Below are 19228 nucleotides of genomic sequence, written 5' to 3'. Positions count from 1 at the left end.
CTCTCCTTACTGATTGCAGTTGGCAGGTCAGAAAGTCAAGGATCAGTAGGCTAACATGCCTGCATTAAGCCATTTTGACACTAACACAGGAGACATTTTTTTGAATTCAGTTACTGGATGTTTTGTAACCAGCCAAAAATGATTTGAATGAAGTGTAAGCCTCAATTATGAGTCTTTTTAAGAATAAAAAAAATTAAGTGTATTATTAAAGGCTGGACATGTAACTAACAGAATTCTGTAATCATATAGCCATAGTGTAATACAGCATGGAAACTGGCCCTTTGGCCCAAACTGGTCCATGTTGACCATGCTGCCCCCTCAGTTGGTTCCAATTACCTGCATTTGGTCCACAACCCTGTTTAAACCCTTCCCATATGTATACCTATCCAAATATTTGTTAAATGTTGCTATTGTACCTGCCTTTACCACTTTCTCTGGCAGCTTATTCCATATTCGCACCACTCTGTGTGAAGTCGTCGTCCGTCAGGTCCTTCTTAAATCTTTCGCTCTCACCTTAAATCTATACTGTCTAGTTTTCAATTCCTCATCCCTGGGAAAAAGACTATATACATTCATCCTATCCATGCGCCTCATGATTTTATACGCCTCAATAAGGTCATCCCTCATTCTCCTGCGTTCCAAGGAATGGTCTATTCTGGCCAACCTCTCCCTTTAATTCAGGCCTACTAGTCCCCAGCATCATCCTTGTAAATCTTCCTTGTGCTCTTTCCAGTTTCACTATGTCTTTCCTATAAAAGGGTGACCAAAACAGTGCACAATACTCGAAGCACGGCCGCACTAAAGACTTATACAACTGTAATGTAATGTCCCATCTCCTATACTCAGTGCTTTTAACGACGCAGGGCAACATGCTGAATGATTTCCTCACCACTCTATTCACCTGTGACGCTGCAATCAATGAACTATGTACTTTTACTCGTAGGCCCTCCTGTTCCACAACACTCTTCAGGACCTTACAATTTAGTGTACAAGTCTTACCTTGGTTTGACCTTTCAAAGTTCAATATCTCATGCTCATCTGTATTGAATTGCATTTGCCAATCCTTAGCCCACTTCACCATCTGATCAAGATACCTCATAATTTTGGTAAACTTCTTCGCTTTCAACTTTACCTCTTAATTTTGTGTCATCTGTAAACCTACGAACCATGCCTTGTACACTAACATCCAGATTATTTATGTAAATAACAAAGGTTCCAGCACTTCATTTTCAAACAATTTAAGATTGTGTTGGTTTCTTACTCGATAAATACTGATTCCCAAGGAATATTGAAGCAATTACTTCATGAATGACCTTGTATAGTCTCATCAAACTGGGTAGAGAATAAGCTGTTGAAGCTTTATTAGAAAAATCAGATGTGGAAATTTTGAATTAGGCCATTGTGACATTGTATGGGAAAAGGCTCACAAATGTAGGAAGCTGTTCATAGGTGTCAGAAACCAATCATAATTGAACAGACAGTTGTTAACCAATTAGTGTTTGACAGTTGGGCTGATTTGAGGTAAGAAAATAATTTAAGGGTATAATATGAAGGTTTTGAGGATGGTGTTTTGTTAACCTGCTATGTAGTGTTGGGAAGAGGATTAAATCACACTTTGCTTTGCTCAACTATCTGGAAAAGTTGAGATGTCTGCATAATTAAGCATTAACAATTTACCATTACTTGGAACTTTTTAACTTGTTACATTTCTGCCACTTAATTTTTAATAAAGCTTTTGAATTTAACATCTGAAGTGTTCAATCTTAGTTTATGGTTGAGTCTTATATGAGACTCTAGAAGCTGATTTGCTTAAATTGAGATTTTTATGGTAGCTTTGGTTAACTAAGTAAATTATTTGAACAGTCGTGTAAGGTGTGACTTTACCCCTTTGTTTGACGTGAATGCAAAACCCCCTATAACTTTATTAATCTTTTAGCCTGTTAGTTGCATAACACTTGATCATTTTATTTTCCAAAAATGTATGCCATTTAAATTGATTGTAGTCTTTCATGTAATTTTTCAAAAATCTTTAAGTTTTAAGACATGCAGAAAGTAATAACCCTTTTTTGCTTTTACATTCAATATAACAGCACATTATTTTTATTGCAGAATTGCTAGTTGTAGTCTTTTTGAAAAGCGTATAGTGCCAGAAGAAATGTATAATAAATAAAATTTCAGTAAATTTCATTGTTTGGCATATAAATAAATTTTATTGGAGAACCAGAGTTATTAATTTTGCTATTTGGTTTGTTTAGTCCTAAATGCAGGCACCCATATGAACAGTCTCAAACTCCAACAAGGTATTATTGTTACTGTGGAAAGGTTGCAGATCCTCCATCAGACCCTTGGTTGGTACCTCATTCCTGTGGCCAAGTTTGTGACAAAGAATTCAAGCCTTTATGTGGACACAAGTGTCTTCTTTTATGCCATCCTGGTAAAGTGATTTAGAATTAACAGATAGTTTGTAACATTGAGTAAAACAATGCAATAAGTCTAACAGTGTTTGCCCTTCTGATTTAGGTCCTTGCCCGCCTTGTCCAAAAATGGTCTCCATAACCTGCTACTGTAAGAAGGCTAAACCAGTGTCCCGACGTTGCAGTGCTAAGGGATGGTCCTGTCAGCAGCCTTGCAACTGGCTATTAACTTGTGGGCAGCATAAATGTGAAAATCCATGCCATACAGGTTGGTTAAAACCATATAAATGAGGTTTGTTCAGTTAAGATTTGAACAAATAAATCAAGATGCAGCATGAAGGATTGTATAGACATTGTACAAGTGTAACATTGTACTTACATCTGGGAATAACTAATTTTAAAATTAACTACAAGGAACGTATTATATGGTGGGGTATAATGGTGTTGTTGATTTCTAAGGTTTTTCCGTCTTACTTAAACAAATAGGATATATGTGTAAAACAATGATCTTGGTAATTTTCACTGTTCCGTCTCTTACATTCTAAAAAGTCACATCTCTGGAGAATTATGTAATATTTAAAATTATTTTATGAAGCGCAATTTAAATGCAATGAGGAACCATGTTTCTTTTGAATTTTCTGCTGTCTAAACTGAGATGAGCTAAGTTGACATGACTCCATTTGCCTCAATTAACTCTATAGGTGAATGCAATGCCATCCTGACTTAAAACCTGAAACTGAATTTAGATAATAAATTCAGGGCAGTACAAGATTTTCTGAAAATCTTTCAAATCATACCTTGATGGCTCTCCTGATATTGTTTTCATATGTATGGTCTTGCCAGACTTGTTGAATATTTCCAGCAATGTTTATTTTTATTTTGTATTTCCATTATCAGCTGTATTTTGCCAAGTTTTCATCCAAATTATTCAAGGTCGGAGATGTCAGCGTAGGTGTATTGGATTAGTAGCACAACCTTTTGTCTGGTAAAGCCACCAAAAGCCTCTTCTAGTCTTGCTGTTACTATAAAGTTTCTATACTTTTTGTGCAGTTATCCGAACTACTTTATTTATTAGAATTGATTTTGTTTTGTGGACAAGTGAAACTATTATGTTTTCATTCCAAATGTGTCGGCTGAATTTGAACCCAATTCTGTGTATTGAAAAGATGAGGTAGTCCATTATACTATACAAGCTCCCTCGCAACCTTTAGGTGCCTACTAAAACCCAGAAACACAGATATAAAGCTTTGGTTAAGTCCTTCAGATGTGTTTTGTTAATATGAACAATTGGCAGTTATTAGGTTTCTTTAAATGGGAACTATAATAAAAGAATTTACGTTAGCTTTGTTTTAACTTATTTTCTTATAGCTGTGGTATCCTGTAACTGTCATGAATCTAGCTTGGTATTGCTTTAATTTTTCATGGTTGCCAGATTTAAAATCTCTTGCACTTTTGGGATTTGATGCTGCTGGGAAAATTGTTCATCCAGGAGTCCCAGTAGAATTGTACTGCAGAATTAGTGCTCAGAAAATAACTTTTTGTTACTTCACTTCAAGTATGGTTGCCTGAAACTTGAAGTGCTATTTATTGTATTTGACTTCAGAAGTAGAGAGAGTACAATATTCTGTATTACGTCACACTGTTCTGCATTTATGCCATCTAAAATTTCATAACTTAAAAGCAAAATATTCTGTATGCCAGAAATCTTAAATAAAAACTGCAAGTGCTGGAGAAACTCAGCAGTTACTCAGCATATGCATATTTAATGATTTTTTTTTCAACTTGTCCCTTTGGCGGAGAGTTCCTTTCAAAACCTGGTTAGATTTAAAGGAGAAATTTGGAGAGAATGAACAAATGATCAAAATTGGGCAGCAGCATCTGTAGTAGGTGGAAAAACGGAGTGCTGTGCCATGATATGTATATGTACCTTAGTGTTTAGAAATGTATTCAAAGTCATCTATAATTTGGTTACTTTTTGTTTTTAGGTAATTGCCCAGAGTGTCCCCGTGTCAGCAGACAACGGTGTTTATGTGGGAAGGAAACAAGTGAGAGGCTGTGTGCTAGTCCGCAATGGCAGTGTGAAAAGGTATCCTCAAGTAACAATAGATTAGCTCGGTCGATCAACTGAATTAATAGTGGTCTTTGTAAACGTTGACCCATAATCGATTGTTGAAATCTATCAGAAAATTGGAAATTCAACACAGACATTCACTGGAAGGAGATAAGATCCTACTGAGTCGATTGCAAATTGGTTGATATGCCAAAACTACTCAATAGTATGAGAGTAAAATTACTGTGGGATGGGAATAATGTGTACAATTAATCAGTTCAGAACTTGGGCTATGCAGTTGCAAACTTGAGAGATTCTTTTGTAATACGCAGCCTCCAGTGATTTATTTTTACCGCTGGGGGTTGCTGCCTCTTCACCTGTGAAGTGCCAGTTTTAGTTAAGTTGTCTGACTGAAAACACTTTGCAGATATGGTCAACTTTTCGACAATGTGCAACCAGATTACTCTCTGATGCTTGCCTGCTCTGTTACCATTTCTGTCCATCTCTACTATACTTTGCCTCGCTACTTCGTGTCTCTGACTCAGGCATGTGTTCTGCTGTGCCAGACATTAAAGAATTTTGATCTTAGGTGGCAGTGTTATTATTTTAGAGCGATGCTTGCTACTGCATCTTAGGCCTGTTCAAATGTTAATATTAATTCTGTTAGCTACCTTCCGTTATCTAAGGACAACTTGTTGTCATTTACAGAGTGCTTTTAGGTTACCACATGTAATGTTATGTCTATTAACACAAAGTTCAAGGGTTGGGGCGACATGGTGGCTCAGTGGTTAGCACTGCAGCGTCACAGCACCAGGGACCTGGGTTGGATTCCCGCCTCGGGCGACTGTCTGTGTGGAGTTTGCACATTCTCCCCATGTCTGCGTGGGTTTCCTCCGGGTGCTCCAGTTTCCTCCCACAGTCCGAAGATGTGCAGGTTAGATGGATTGGCCGTGCTAAATTGCCCGTAGTGTTCAGGGGTGTGTGGGTTTTAGGGAGATGGGTCTGGGTGGGATGCTTCAAGGGGCGGTGTGGACTTGTTGGCCTGAAGGGCCTGTTTCCACACTGTAGGGAATCTAATCTTAACCAGGTTGATGCTGAGAGCATGCTTTCTGTTGTAAGGGAGTTGAACCAGAGAGCACAATTTGAAGTTGGAAGAGGGCAGTCAATATTGTGTTTAGCTCTGCCGAACTTTGTTAACCCAGTCATTTGGAGGAAGAAAAAATGTTTTGAAAATGGTCAAACTGAAATGATCTTCCTTACAGTTTAGCTTCAAAAATAAAATTGGAAATAGCTGGGAAAACCCAGCATGTCACACAGCAAGAAAGCAGAGTTAATATTTTAGGCCCGGTGACTTTCTTCAGAGCAGCTCAGAATAGTTCTGGAAAAGATTCACTGGCCCCAAAATGTTAAGTGTGCTTTCTCTCCACAGATGCTACCTGACTACCTCGGTTTTTCCAGCTATTTCTGATTTCCAGCATTCACAGTTCTTCGTTTGTTATTTTGCAGTAGATTAGCTTACTAGTTTCCACTTTGTAAACTTCTCAAGGATTTTTGTTTAATCTTTCATTGAAGGGTTGTGGGCATTGCTATCTGCATCAGCAGTTTTTGCTCATCCCTACTTACCCTAAAGTTAATAGTGATGTGTTGTCTTCTTGAAATGCTGTAGTTGGTTTAGGAACATTCACAGTGCTGATAGGAAGGGGGGATTACAGGACTTCTGATACAGTGAAGGAGCAACAGTTATAGTTTTAATTCAGGGAAATGTGTCTTGGAGGGGGATCTTAAAGGGAGCTGTGATCCCATGGACTGCTGCTTTTGTCCTGCAAGTTGATAGAGATCACGTGTTTGGAAGGTGATGTTGAAGGAACTTTTTGTCAACATGTACTGCAGTAACTCTCAATGTTAACATAAATGATTTTGAGGATTTAAATGTCAATAAAAATTGTATTTGTAATTCATAAAATTATTGCTTTTAGGTCTGTGGAAGAACTCTAACTTGTGGTAATCATACATGTGAGCAGATCTGTCACAGTGGGACTTGTGGAGATTGTCCTCGATCAGGATATAGGGCTTGTCCCTGTGGGAAGTCAAGTACGTGTACATATATCATTTGTCTATCTAAAACTTTTTGTTTATTTAAAACACATTTGCTGTCTGTAGTATCTTGTTTGCAGTGTTACGCTTTTGCCTCTTTTTTAAAAAAAATCACTTAAGTTCCAAGTTTTCTTGTGCACAATTAAAATGCAGGGTATCTCACTATCATTCCACGTTCCCTGTGCTGTGGTAATTTTAATCCTGTATCACTGCGTCAGCTGCAGAGAAACTGCAGTAATCCATTCACGACCTAATAGGTTTTCAAATTTCTAATAATTATTGCAGTTTATCAGCAGGGCTCATTTGGTGGCACACTTTCCTTTTAAAATTCCATGTTCAAAATTGTTTAGCCAAAAAACCAAGCAGATGCTCCAGTGGTGTTTGCACTGACAAAAGTGTTGTTTTTTAACCAAGACCCTATCTGCTTTTTTTGGACGGATATGAAAGATCACACAGGATCATTTTGAAGAATAGGGAGTTACTCTTAGTAGCTGGGGTCAATATTTCTACTTCAGGCAACCTCACAAAGACATCTTATTTGGGCATTACGCTGGAACCACAACTATTCATGTTGTACATTAATGATCTGTATGAAGGCACTGAGGGCATGCTTGCTACATTTGGACCGAAAGGTAGTATGGAGAAAGCGCGGAGGTTGCAGAAGGACTTTGAAAGGCTAGAAGAGCGGGCAAAAAAGTAGCAGATGGAATACAATGTTGGAAAGTGCACTTTGATTGGAAGAATAGGGGTGTAGACTCTTTTTTCAATGGGGAAAGGCTTTGGAAATCTGAACTACAAAGAAATTTAGGAATCTTAGTTCAGGATTTGCAAACTCAGTGGGAGTTTATGAAGGCAAATCCACTGTCAGAATTCATTTTTGAGAGGGCTATAATGTGAGACCAGGGCTATACTGCTGAGACTGTATAAGGTTCTGGTCAGACTACATTTGGAATATTCCGAGCAGTTTCAGGCCCCATGTCTAAGGAGAGATGTGCTGGTACTGGAGAAGGTTCAGAGGATGTTTACAGGAATGATCGTGGGATGAAAGGCCTGTCACTTAAGGTGTGGTTGAGAGCGCTGCCTGTACACCTTGATAAAGTTTAGAGGAACGAGGGGGGACCTCATTGGAGCTTAAAGAATACTGAGAGTTGTGGGTAGACTGGAACTGGACAAAGTCTTTCCACTAATGTGAAAGACTAGGACCTGAAGACTCAGCCCTAGAAAAAAAGGGCTTATTCTTTAGAACCAAGTTGAGAAGGAACATGTTGCCACTGCAGGCTGTAGAGGCCAAGTCATTGAATGTCTTTAAGAATGCAATATGTTCTTCTGAGATAATGGGATAGCAGTAAATCACTGGCTGGTAATGCAGAGGCCCTGGGTAGTGTCCTGGGGAAGTGCGTTCAAATCCTAAGACAGAACCTGGTGACATCAAGAAATGGTTGGAGGCACTGCGATACTACAAATGCCACTTTCACCAGTATTTCTGCTATAATGCTTAAGATGCAGAACATTGTGGGAAGCTAAAGGGATGATTGCTGGGTCCCTTGCTGAGATATTTGTATCATTGATATTCACAGGTGAGGTGATGGAATACTGGAGGGTGGCTAATGTGGTGCTGTTATTTAAGAAAGGTGGTAAGGAAAAGCCAGGGAACATAGACCTGTGAGCCTGATATTAGTGGTGGGTGCATTTTTGGAGGGGATTCTGAGGTACAGGACTTACATGTATTTTCTTTAAAGGCAACAAATGATCAGGGATCGTTAACATGGCTTTGTGTGGGAAATCGGGCCTCACTAACTTGATTGAGTGTCTTGAAGAAGTAACAAAGATGATTGAAAAAGGAAGAGCAATGGACATTGTCTAAATGATGTTCAACAAAGTTCTGCATGGGAGAATGTTAGATAGGTTAGATCACATGCAATCTGAGGGAACTAGCCATTTGGACACAAAATTGGTTTGAAGGTAGAAAGCAGGGTGATGATGGAGAGTTGTGTTTCAAACTGGAGGCCTGTGATCAGTGGTGTGCTGCAGGACTTGGTGCTGGGCCCCCTGCTTTTCCTCATTTATATAAGTGATGGAGTCACAGGTAGATAGGATAGCGAAAGTGGTGTTTGGTTCATTTGCCTTCATTGAACAGTGCATTGAATATAGGAGTTAGGTAATCATGTGTAGCTGAACAAGACGTTGGTTAAGCCACTTCTGGAATACTGTGTTCGTTTCTGGTCTCCATGCCACAGCAAAGGTGTTACACTTGAACAGGTGAAGAAAAAATTGAAAGGTTTTGCCGAGGTTGGTGGTTTTGTGCTATAGGGAGAGTCTGAATAGGCTGGGGCTATTTTCTCTGGAGTGTAAGAGGTTGAGGGGTGACCTTCTAGAAGTTTTTAAAATCGCGTGCATCAGGTGAATACCAAGGTCTTTTTTCCAGGGTAGGGGAGTCCAAAATGATGGCATAGGTGTAAGATGAAAAGGGAAAGATTTAAAAGCAATCTAAGGGGCAACTTTTTCACATAGAGGGTGGTGTATGTATGGAATGAGTTGTCAGAAGAAGTAGTAGAGGCTGGTAAATTATGATATTTAAAAAGTATCTAAAGTTTAATTTTTACCTCCAGCCATCCACGTATCTGGCATAATATGCTTTATAGAACTTGATTTCAGTTCAGTAATAGTCAGTAGAAAAGTTGGACTTTGTTTTGGGCAAATATCAGACCACCTAAGAACTGTGAAAGCAATTCGCATCCAACCAAGGTCATGTGAGATGAACTTATGCATGAGGTTTCTTTTGGTACTTTCAGCAGTCTGGTTGGCTTACAAATTCGGTGTTTATATAGTTACAGTAGAAAATGGGCTATTTGTAATGGGCATCACTGAAACGAGAGCTATGTTGCTAAAGCTATCTTGCACAATAAATAAGTTTTTCAGTCCTAGTGCAAATTGATAGAGCACAGCATCACAAAGTTGAGCATATTTGTGCTCTGCAACAGGGTACTTATATATAAAGTTCTAACTGTCTTCCCTAGCTTTAGTCCATTTTTATCTATCCAATTGTTGACCCAACATCTCCACCAATGATTACTCTTCCTGCCCTGACACTGTGGGATGAATTCCATGCAATGTTCACTGATTTTATGCAAGTTTATTTCTCCATGTACTCCCTTGAATCATCTCTTATCTTTGTGTTATGCTTGTATAATTTTATGCATTGTAAAACTGGGAAAGTCTGAAATGATAACATTCAGTTTTAACTTCATGTTTAATATTCTTACCACAGACTGTTTCTTTCCCTAATCACTGTTATGGGTCGAACCAGATTGTTCACAGCTAAAACATCCAATGTGGCTTAGAGTTGAGACTGCAAATTGCTGCATTCATTCTCTTTGCTTTTATGCAAATGGTAGACTTACTAGCTCCAAGATTTATTTGAGTACTTCATATTTTCTAGTTTTCTGCAAGGACTGCATGAGGCTTTGCAAGCCTTTCAGAAACCAAAGAAAATATCAGTTATATTGTCCTGTGCCTTGCAAAATGCTGTAATTTGACACACGTCATTGAATTCTTTAAACTTATCGTGGTGAGCAGAATTTTGTTTGTTTATTTCTGTTTACCTCAAAGGATTTGTTTACACTGTTGCAAAAATTCAAAATTCCTTAATACTTTTTATCTGATTTACATCATTATTTTTGTGGTAATATCTAGAAACAATGAAGTATTTAATACTTTATCTAGAGTCTGCACTGCCCTGTACAGAGGATGTACCAACTTGTGGTGATACTTGTGACAAACCATTGGCATGTGGCCTTCATAGATGTTCAATGCGTTGCCACCGTGGACCTTGTGAAACCTGTAGACAGGTAAAAAGCATGCATCAGCTTGCTGATTGTAATTTTATTTAGTATTTATGTGGCAGTATCTTCATGAAATATTTTTTATGCACATAAACTTTGGGAAGGGCATGCTGTCTTCTCCCTTTCTGCCATAAGTATTTTCCAGCATCAATTTGACCTTAATGTGATTTAAGTCTTTTTTTTCATAAGATGAATTGTCTATGCTTAATTGTCCTTTAGAAGGTGGTACTAAGCTGCTGCCTAGAATTGCTGTAGCCCATATAACGCCAGTGCACCCATGACTAGGAATGATGTTAGAATGATTTGACAGTGAAGGAACAGATATTATAGTTCCAAGTCAGGATATTGTGTGGAAAAGCTCAGCAAGCCTGGCAGCATCTGTGAAGGAAATATCAGAGGTAATGTTTCAGTCAGGTGACCCTTCCTCAGACCCTCCTTCAAAGGACGGGACACCAGACCCGAAACATTATCTGATATTTTCTTCTGAAGATGCTGCAAGACCTGCTGAGCTTTTCCAGCAACTTTGTTATAAATCAAGAACAAAAATGCAGTTCTTTAGGTTTTTATTGAGGATATTGCCTGGTTTGGACTGGACCTTGAAAGTGGTGGTGTTCGTGAACATGCTTTAGCTTTGTCCTTCTAGTGGCCAAGGGTCATAGGTTTGGAAGTACTACTGAAACTTGAGTTCCTGAAGCTTAGCTTGTAGATAGTGTACACTGCTGTCACTGCACATCAGTGAAGGAAGTCCATGTTGAGGATATCGATTGCACGCCAATCAAACAAGTGGCTTTGTCTAGGTTGGTGTCACGTTTGTTGAGTTAATTAAGCTGCAAACATCAAGGCAATGGCGAATATTCCATCTCACTCCTGATTTGTGCCTTGTTGATGGAGGTAGTATTTGGGGAGTCGGAATGTGTTACTTGCTGCAGAATTCGCAGATTCGAACCTGCTCAATAGTGATCCTCTCTGAAAAATTAAATTTCTGGGTTGCCACATTTGCTACTGTTTGTTTTAAATCATGATCTGAATGGAGGATATCATTGTTGAGGAGCTGACTAACATCAGTTCCTTTGCTAGCAAAGTCTCATTGTTGTTGAGGCAAATTCTGAGTCATGACCATGATGAACTGGAAGATCCACATGACTCAGCGATAGCAAGAACTGCAGATGCTGGAATCAGAGGTAACACTGGAGCTGGAAGATCACAGCAGACCAGGCAGCATCAGAGGAGCAGGAAGATTGATGTTTTGGGTCTGGACCCTTATTCAGAAATGGGAAAGGGGAAGGAAGCTCTGAAATAAATAGAGAAAAGGGATGGGGCTGGGGAAGGTAGGTTGAAAGGTGATAGATAAGTGCACGTAGGGAGTGGTAGAGATCGGTCAGTGAGGTGGGAGGAACACATAGGTGGGAGAGAAGATGGAGAGGTTGTTAGGTCAAGGAGATTGGTATGAGAGGGACAATTGGACATGGGATGAGGCCGGAAGTGGGGATATTTTGAAACTAGTCAAGTCCAATTTAGGCCATCAGGCTGGAGTATCCCAGGCGGAATATGAGATGCTGCTCCTCCGGTTTCTGGGTGGCGTCATTGTGACACGGGAGGAGGCCCAGGATGGACGTGTTACCCAGGGAGTGGGAGAGGGAAGTTGAAATGGCCCGTGACCGGAAGGTATTCTCTTTTGTTGCGAACAAAGTGCAGGTGCTCTAAAAAGTGATCTCCGAGCCTTCACTTGGCCTCACCGATGTAGAGGAGGCCTCATTGGGAGCAGCAGATACAGTAGACCATATTGACAGGTGTGCAGGTGAATCTCTGTCTGATGTGGAAGGTTTGTTTGGCGCCTTAAATGGAGGTAAAGGTGGAGATGTAGCACTTCGTGCAGTTGCAGGGAAAGGTGCCAGAGGTGATGGGGTTAATGGGGACTGTGGAGCAGATGAGGGAGTCGCAGAGAGAGTGGTCCCTACGAAAAACAGATAGGAGTGAGAGGGGAATATATCTTTGGTTGTGGATTGGATTGTAGGTGGCAGAAGTAGTGGAGAAAGATACATTGGATACAGAGGTTAGTGGGGTGATATGTGAGGATAAGGGAGATTCTGCCTTTGTTTTTGATTTCAGGGAGGGGATTGAGGGCAGAAATGCGGGAAGCAAAAGAGATGTGGCCGAGAGCATTTTCGACCTCTGAATGTTGTGGTTCTTGAAATAAGAGGACATCTGGGATGTGTGGAAGTGGAAAGTCCCATCTTGGGAGCAGATGCACCAGAAGCAGAGGATTTGGGAGTAAAGGATCGCGTTCTTGCAGGCGGGTTGGTGAGAGGATGTGTACTGTAGGTAACTGTGGGAGTCAGTGGGCTTGAAATAGATGTTGGTTTTGAAACAGTCCTCAGAGATGGAGACAGAGGCGTCCTGGAAGGAGAAAGAAGCATCAGAGATGGTCCAGGTGAACTTGAGGTTTGGGTAAAGGTGTTAGTAAAGTTGATGAACTGTTCAAGCTCCTCATGGGAGAATGAGGCAGCGCTGATACAGTCATCAATATAGCAGAAGAAGAGATGGGGGATGGTGCTGGTATATCTACAGAAGTGGGACTGTTCCATATAGCCTTCAAAGAGACAGGCATAGCTTGGGCCCATGTGGGTTCCCGTGGCCACCCCCTCAGTCTCTAGGAAGTGGGAGCAGTTAAAGAAGAAGTCCTTAAGGATAAGGACGAGTTTGGTTAAGCGGGTGAGGGTGTTGGTGGAGGGGGACTGGTTGGGCTTGGGGGAGAGGAAGAAAGGGAGGGTTTTTAGGCCATCCATGTGGGGAATCCAAATGCACAGGGATTGGATGTCCATAGTGAAGATGAGGCATTGGAGGGACAGGAAATTGCAAGTCGTGGAGGGCGTGGGAGTTGTCCCGGGCATAGATGGGTAGCCCCTGGACCTGGGAGAGAAAACAGAGTTCAAGTAAGCAGAGATAGTAGGAACTGCAAATGCCGGAGAATCTGAGATAACAAGTTGTAGAGCTGGATGAACGCAGCAGGCCAAGCAGAATCCGAGGAGCAGGAAGGCTGATGTTTCAGGTCGAGACCATTCTTCAGAAATGGAGGAGGGGCAGGGGATTCTGAAGTAAATAGGGAGAGGGGGGAGGCAGACATAAGATGGATAAAGGAGAAGATAGGTGGAGAGGGCAGGTCAAAGAGGAGGGGTTGGAGCCAGTAAAGATGAATGTAGGTGGGGAGTTAGGGAGGGGATAGGTCAGTCCAGGGAGGATGGACAGGTCAAGGAGGTGGGATAACGCCAGTGGTAGGAGGTGGGGTGGGGCTTGAGGTGGGGAGGAATGGTTAGGGAGGCAGGGATGAGCTGGGCTGGTTTTGGAATGCAGTTGGGAGAGGGGAGATTTTGAGGCTTGTGAGATCCACATTGATACCTTTGAGGTACAGGGTTCCCAAGCGAACTATGAGGTGCTGTTCCTGCAGTCTTTGGGTGGCATCGTTGTGGTAATGCAGGAGGTCCAGGCTGGACATGTCTGCGAAATTGGAGGGGGAGTTGAAATGGTTTGTGACTGGGAGGTGCAGTTGTTTGTTGCAAACCAAGCGTAGGTGTTCCACAAAGTGGTCCCCAAGCCTCCACTTGGTTTCCCCGATGTAGAGGAAGCCACATCAGGAACAGCGGATACAGCATACGACATTAGCAGATGTGCAGCTGAACATCTGTTTGATGCGGAAGGTCTTCTTGAGGCCTGGTATGGGGGTAGGGGGGAGGTGTATGGGCAGGTGTAGCACTTCCTGCTGCTGCAGGGAAATGTGCTGGGGGTGGTGGGGAGTATGGAGCCGACAAGGGAGTCATGGAGAGAGTGGTCCCTCTGGAAAGCAGGTAAGGGTGGGGAGGGAAAATGTCTTTGGTGTTGGGGTCAGATTGCAAATGGTGGAAGTGTCAGAGGATGATGTGTTGGATCCAGAGGTTGGTGGGGTGGTACGTGAGGTTGAGGGGATTCTTTTTTGGTTGTTATTGCAGGTGGGGGATATGAGAGATGAGTTGTGGGAAATGTGAGAGACACAGTCGAGGCCTTTTCAACCACTGTGGAGGGGAAGTTGCGATCCTTGAAAAACGAGGACATCTGGTATGTCCAGGAGTGGAATACCTGATCTGTGGAGTAGATATGGCAGATGCAAAGGTATTAGGAATAGAGGATGGCCTTTTTGCAGGAAGGTGGGTGAGAGGACTTGTAATCTAGGTAGCTGTGGGAGTCGGTAGGCTTGAAATGGATATCGGTTTCCAGATGGATGCCAGAGATGGAGACAGAGGTGTTCAGGAAGGAGAGAGACAGGTATCAGAGAGAGCCAGGGTGAACTAAAGGTTGGGGTGGAAGGTGTTAGTGAAGTAGATGAACTGTTTGAGCTCGTGCAAGCACAAGGTGGCACCAATACTGTCATCGATGTAACGGAGGAAGAAGTTGGGGATAGGGCCAGTGTAGCTTTGGAAGAGGGATTGTTCCACGTATCCTACAAAGAGGCAGGCTTGGCTTGGCTCCGTGCGGGTACCCATGGCCACCCCCTTTGTCTGGAGGAAGTGGGAGGAATTGAAAGAGAAGTTGTTGAGGGCGAGGACGAGTTCAGCTAAGCTGTTGAGGGTGTCAGTGGATGGAGACTGGTTGGGCCTGCGGGACAGGAAGAAGCGGAGGGCCTTGAGGCCATCTGCATGGGGAATGTATGTGTATAGTGATCGGATGCCCACGGTAAACGTGAGGTGTTGGGGACCAGGGAATTGGAAGTTTTGGAGGAGGTGGAGGTCGTGGGTGGTGTCATGGATGTAGGTGGGGAGTTTCTGGACCAAGGGGGAGAAAATGGAGTCGAGATAAGTGGAGATGAGTTTGGTGGGGCAGGAGCAGGTCGAGACAATGGGTCGACCAGGGCAGGCCTGTTTGTGGATTTTGGAAAGGAGATGGAAATGGGTGGTGTGGGGTTGGGAAATGATGAGGTTGGAGGCTGTGGATGGGAGGTCACCTGAAGTGATGAGGTTGTGGATGGTTTGGGAAATGATGTTTTGTTGGTCGGGGGTGGGTTGGATCAAGGAGGTAGGAAGAGGTGTCGGAGAACTGGCGTCTGGCCTCGGCGATGTAAAGGTCAGTTTGCCTTACTACAACAGCGCCTACCTCTCCGTGGGTTTTATGGTGAGGTTGGGATTGCAGCGGAGGGCTGCACGTTTTGTGGGGGAGAGGTTTGAGTGGGTGACATGGGTGGAGAGGTTGAGGTGATTAATGTCACGACGGCGGTTGGAGATGAAGAGGCTGAGGGAGTGTCGGAGGCCTTGGGGTAATGTCCAGCAGGAGGCGGTGTGCTGGAGGTGGGAGAATGAGTCAGTAGGGGGAGAGTTCGGCACACGATTAAAGAAGTAAGCGTGGAGGCGGTGGAAAAACTGTTCAACGTCCAAGATAAGCAAAGATAAGTTCAGTGGGGCAGGAGCAGGCAGAGACAATGGGTTGGCTAGGGCACTTAGGTTTGCGGATTTTGGGAAGGTGATAGAAATCGGCGGTGTGGGGTTGGAGAACGATGAGTTAGAGGCTGTGGACGGGAGGTCATCTTAGATGATGAGGTTGTGAATGTGTTGAGAGATGATGTTTTGGTGGTAAGGGGTGGGGTCATGATTGAGGGGATGGTAGGAGGAGGTGTCAGAGATTGGCACCCTGACTCAGCTGTTAAAGATCAGGGTGCCATACCACTACTGGGCCTCCCCTTATATGCGGGTTTGATAGTGAGGTTTAGATTGAAGCAGGGGGAGCAGAGATGTACAGGTCCAAGGCATTCTAGTGTGGTGACCCTAACCTACGCAGGAAATCTAGGTGCGAATTTCCCAAAGTCACCAGGGATGCTATGAGACTAAACTCGAGCCCCAGACTAAACACATGAGCATATGTTAACTGTGGCAAGGCTTACATGATATAACTGGCTGAATTATATACCCAGTTGAGCATAATCACTGACAACAAGGCATCTCCCCCAAAGCGCTCAGTATGTTCCTATGCTCGTTTCAAAGAGGAGGTCAGTGAAATGATGTCACCAGACCTGACTGGTGTACCTATACTCATGTTTAGAGTCGCAGATGTCAGGTTGGCGTTCTTGAGCATGAAGCCACGCAAAGCAACTCCCCCTGTTGGAGCACCCAGCTGTGAACTTGGATCCTGAGTGGACCAATTAATGAAAATATTTGCACACATCTTTAACCCTTCCTCACTATAATGTGAGGTTCCCAGCTGCTTCAAGAAGAACAGTCATGCTGGTGGCAAAGAAAAATGAGGCAACATATCTTTAATGACAACCACCGCTCTGACATTGATGTTATGAAGTGCCTTGATCCACTACAATTTGCCTGATGTCGCAGTGGGTCCATAGCAGACACCATCTCCCTGGTTTCTCATACCTCCCTGGAATATCTGGATGACAAGATCACCTTTGTCCGACTCCCATTGATTGACTTTAGCTCTGCCTTCAACAACATAATTTTAACCATACTCATCACCAAACTGAGAGCTAGGACTGTGCTCCCCCCTCTGCAATGGGTCCTCCACTTCCTGACCACAGACTGTAATCAATAAGGATAGTGAAACGCACCCTCGACACAGGTGCCCCACAAGGCTGCATACTCAGCCCCTTACTGTACTCCTTTATACTCTCTCACAACCATCTGGCCAAATTCAGGACCATCTTGTTTTACAAACTTGCTGATGACACCAATAGTGGGTCAGATCTCAGACAATGACGAGAGAGAGTGCAGAAAAGAGAGACAACTTAATGGCATGGTGTGAAGTCACGGCCTCAATGTCAGCAAAATGAAGGAGCTGGTCATCAACCTCCAGGAAGTGGAGTGGAGATACACTTCAATCTGTTTTAGTGGTGCTGAGGTGGGTGGTCAAGGCCTTCAAATCCTGGTCTCTGCACCTTGACTTTGCAGTCAAAGCACACCAACGCTCAGAAGGCTAAGGAAATTTGGCATGTACACAGTGACTTGTTATGGAGAAGAGGAAAGTCAAACCCCTCTGATAGATTGGGGCTTGTATTTCAGTTTATCGGTTATGACAGAAGTAGAGGTTCCCTTCTAATAATTAAATCTGAAACACCCAGAGAAGCTCACCTCTCCCTTCATAATCTGTTAAAAGATTGGTTAAAGGAAAGAAAGTCTTTGATATCCACTTTATAAGTAACAAGTAACTATTTATTTATTAAACCCTAGCAATGAACAAATTAACAGACTTGGCAACAAACTGAACAATTCCCCCCAAGACTACCAACTACCCACTAACTGGCTTAAATTCTACTGGAATGCTGTTTAAATAAACACCAGTCCAATTTATATAAACCCAATTAAAAGACAGCAGTAAAATAAAACTTAATCTGTCCAAATTTGCAAAGATTGCGTCTTCTGGATCGCTCTGCCTTCTCTGTTACACCAAAGAGTCTTTCTTCCGCCAATTCTGCTGTCGGGGATGTTTTGCTCTGTAACTTCTTCAGGAAGGACTTTGAGCTAAAATGCAATGGTACTTTTTTCGGATAGATGGTGCTTTCTTAGAGAGCTTAGTGTTTTTGTGAGAATGTGGGGCTTTTTTAAAATCAGATGGCAGGCTTGCTTTCCCCTCACATGACAGTTGGCTATCATCTGGACTTCCAAAAACCCTCAACTTATATACCACACTCGCCACCCCACCACCACCTCCACCGTTCTCCTGATGACACATCAATTTCTTAAATGATTGGTTTCAGGCTGTGAAACCCATCAGTTTTAAAATTCAATTGATTTTCAGTATTTAGGTGCTTGGTTTAAATTAATTGGCTAAATTCAAATTTGTCTCAATACCAGAACAAAACTGCTGTTTTACCTGCCAATTGTCAGGCCTTTTGATAGACTCGTTTCAATTTTAGGGCTGTCTGTACAGGACCTGTAAACTTTCAAGCCCAGACAAAGCACAATCTCTTTTCCTCACTATCATTTTTACCAACAGATTCTAAATTCCTGTCTTCCATTTCAGGAATATTCCACACAACTTCGTAACACCTCTTCTCCCCCCCCCCCCCCCCCCCTTAAGGAAAAGGGGTTGAAACTGGAGAGATGATGTTTATACCAAATAGAGAATGAGAAGATAATTTTTATTCTGGGAGATGGGGACAATGAAAGTTAAACTAAACAATGGAGAACTCGTGACGTTGGAGGCAATAATGGAGGAAAGATTGGAGCTTTAGAGGAACTTAGGATGTATTTTTGTTTCCCTAAGTTGAGAAAATGAAAGCATACAGATTTGCACAACTATGCTATGTAGGAGAATTCAAATGAAGTGACTTGAGTAACCACTGTCAATGCTAGGCTATAGGATTTCTATTAGACATGGCAACTGTGAAGAAAGATAATGGGAACTGCAGATGCTGGAGAATCCAAGATAATAAAGTGTGAGGCTGGATGAACACAGCAGGCCAAGCAGCATCTCAGGAGCACAAAAGCTTTTGTGCTCCTGAGATGCTGCTTGGCCTGCTGTGTTCATCCAGCTTCACACTTAATTACCATGGCAACTGTGAAGTTGAGGGAGCTGAAAATCCATCTGATAAAGCTGTAGTGAAAATCAATGCCTAGTATTAACCTAAGTAACAGAATATAGAACTTGTGGTTTTTAGTTGTCAAATTATGATGATTCTTTTGTTCAGCTATGTTTAGTGCATCTTGATGTGAATGGAGAAACATAACATCTTACTTGAGCATAAATAAAGGTTTCCTTTTGGATAATTGCCATATAAACTTTCAAACATCTAGGGTTACTTTACTTTGTGCCGCCAAACCTATTTAATGTAACGAAATATAGTGAGATACCTGTCTACA

At 42.3% G+C, this 19228-nt stretch overlaps 1 protein-coding gene across 1 annotated transcript in view; it reads left to right on the top strand.

Moving 5' to 3' along the window:
* The window catches only part of nfxl1 (nuclear transcription factor, X-box binding-like 1), a 146258-nt gene that overhangs the window by 25858 nt on the left and 101172 nt on the right, over nucleotides 1-19228 (top strand). The window contains exons 5-9 of the mRNA XM_048542041.2: nucleotides 2256-2434; nucleotides 2521-2682; nucleotides 4400-4500; nucleotides 6441-6555; nucleotides 10282-10406. Coding sequence (XP_048397998.1) covers nucleotides 2256-2434; nucleotides 2521-2682; nucleotides 4400-4500; nucleotides 6441-6555; nucleotides 10282-10406 — 682 coding nt within the window. The remainder of the gene's footprint in view (nucleotides 1-2255; nucleotides 2435-2520; nucleotides 2683-4399; nucleotides 4501-6440; nucleotides 6556-10281; nucleotides 10407-19228) is intronic.

This window comes from Stegostoma tigrinum, chromosome 1 (genome assembly GCF_030684315.1).
Source record: "Stegostoma tigrinum isolate sSteTig4 chromosome 1, sSteTig4.hap1, whole genome shotgun sequence".
NCBI classification, from domain to species: domain Eukaryota; kingdom Metazoa; phylum Chordata; class Chondrichthyes; order Orectolobiformes; family Stegostomatidae; genus Stegostoma; species Stegostoma tigrinum.
This window is presented reverse-complemented; position numbering and strand designations above follow the sequence as displayed.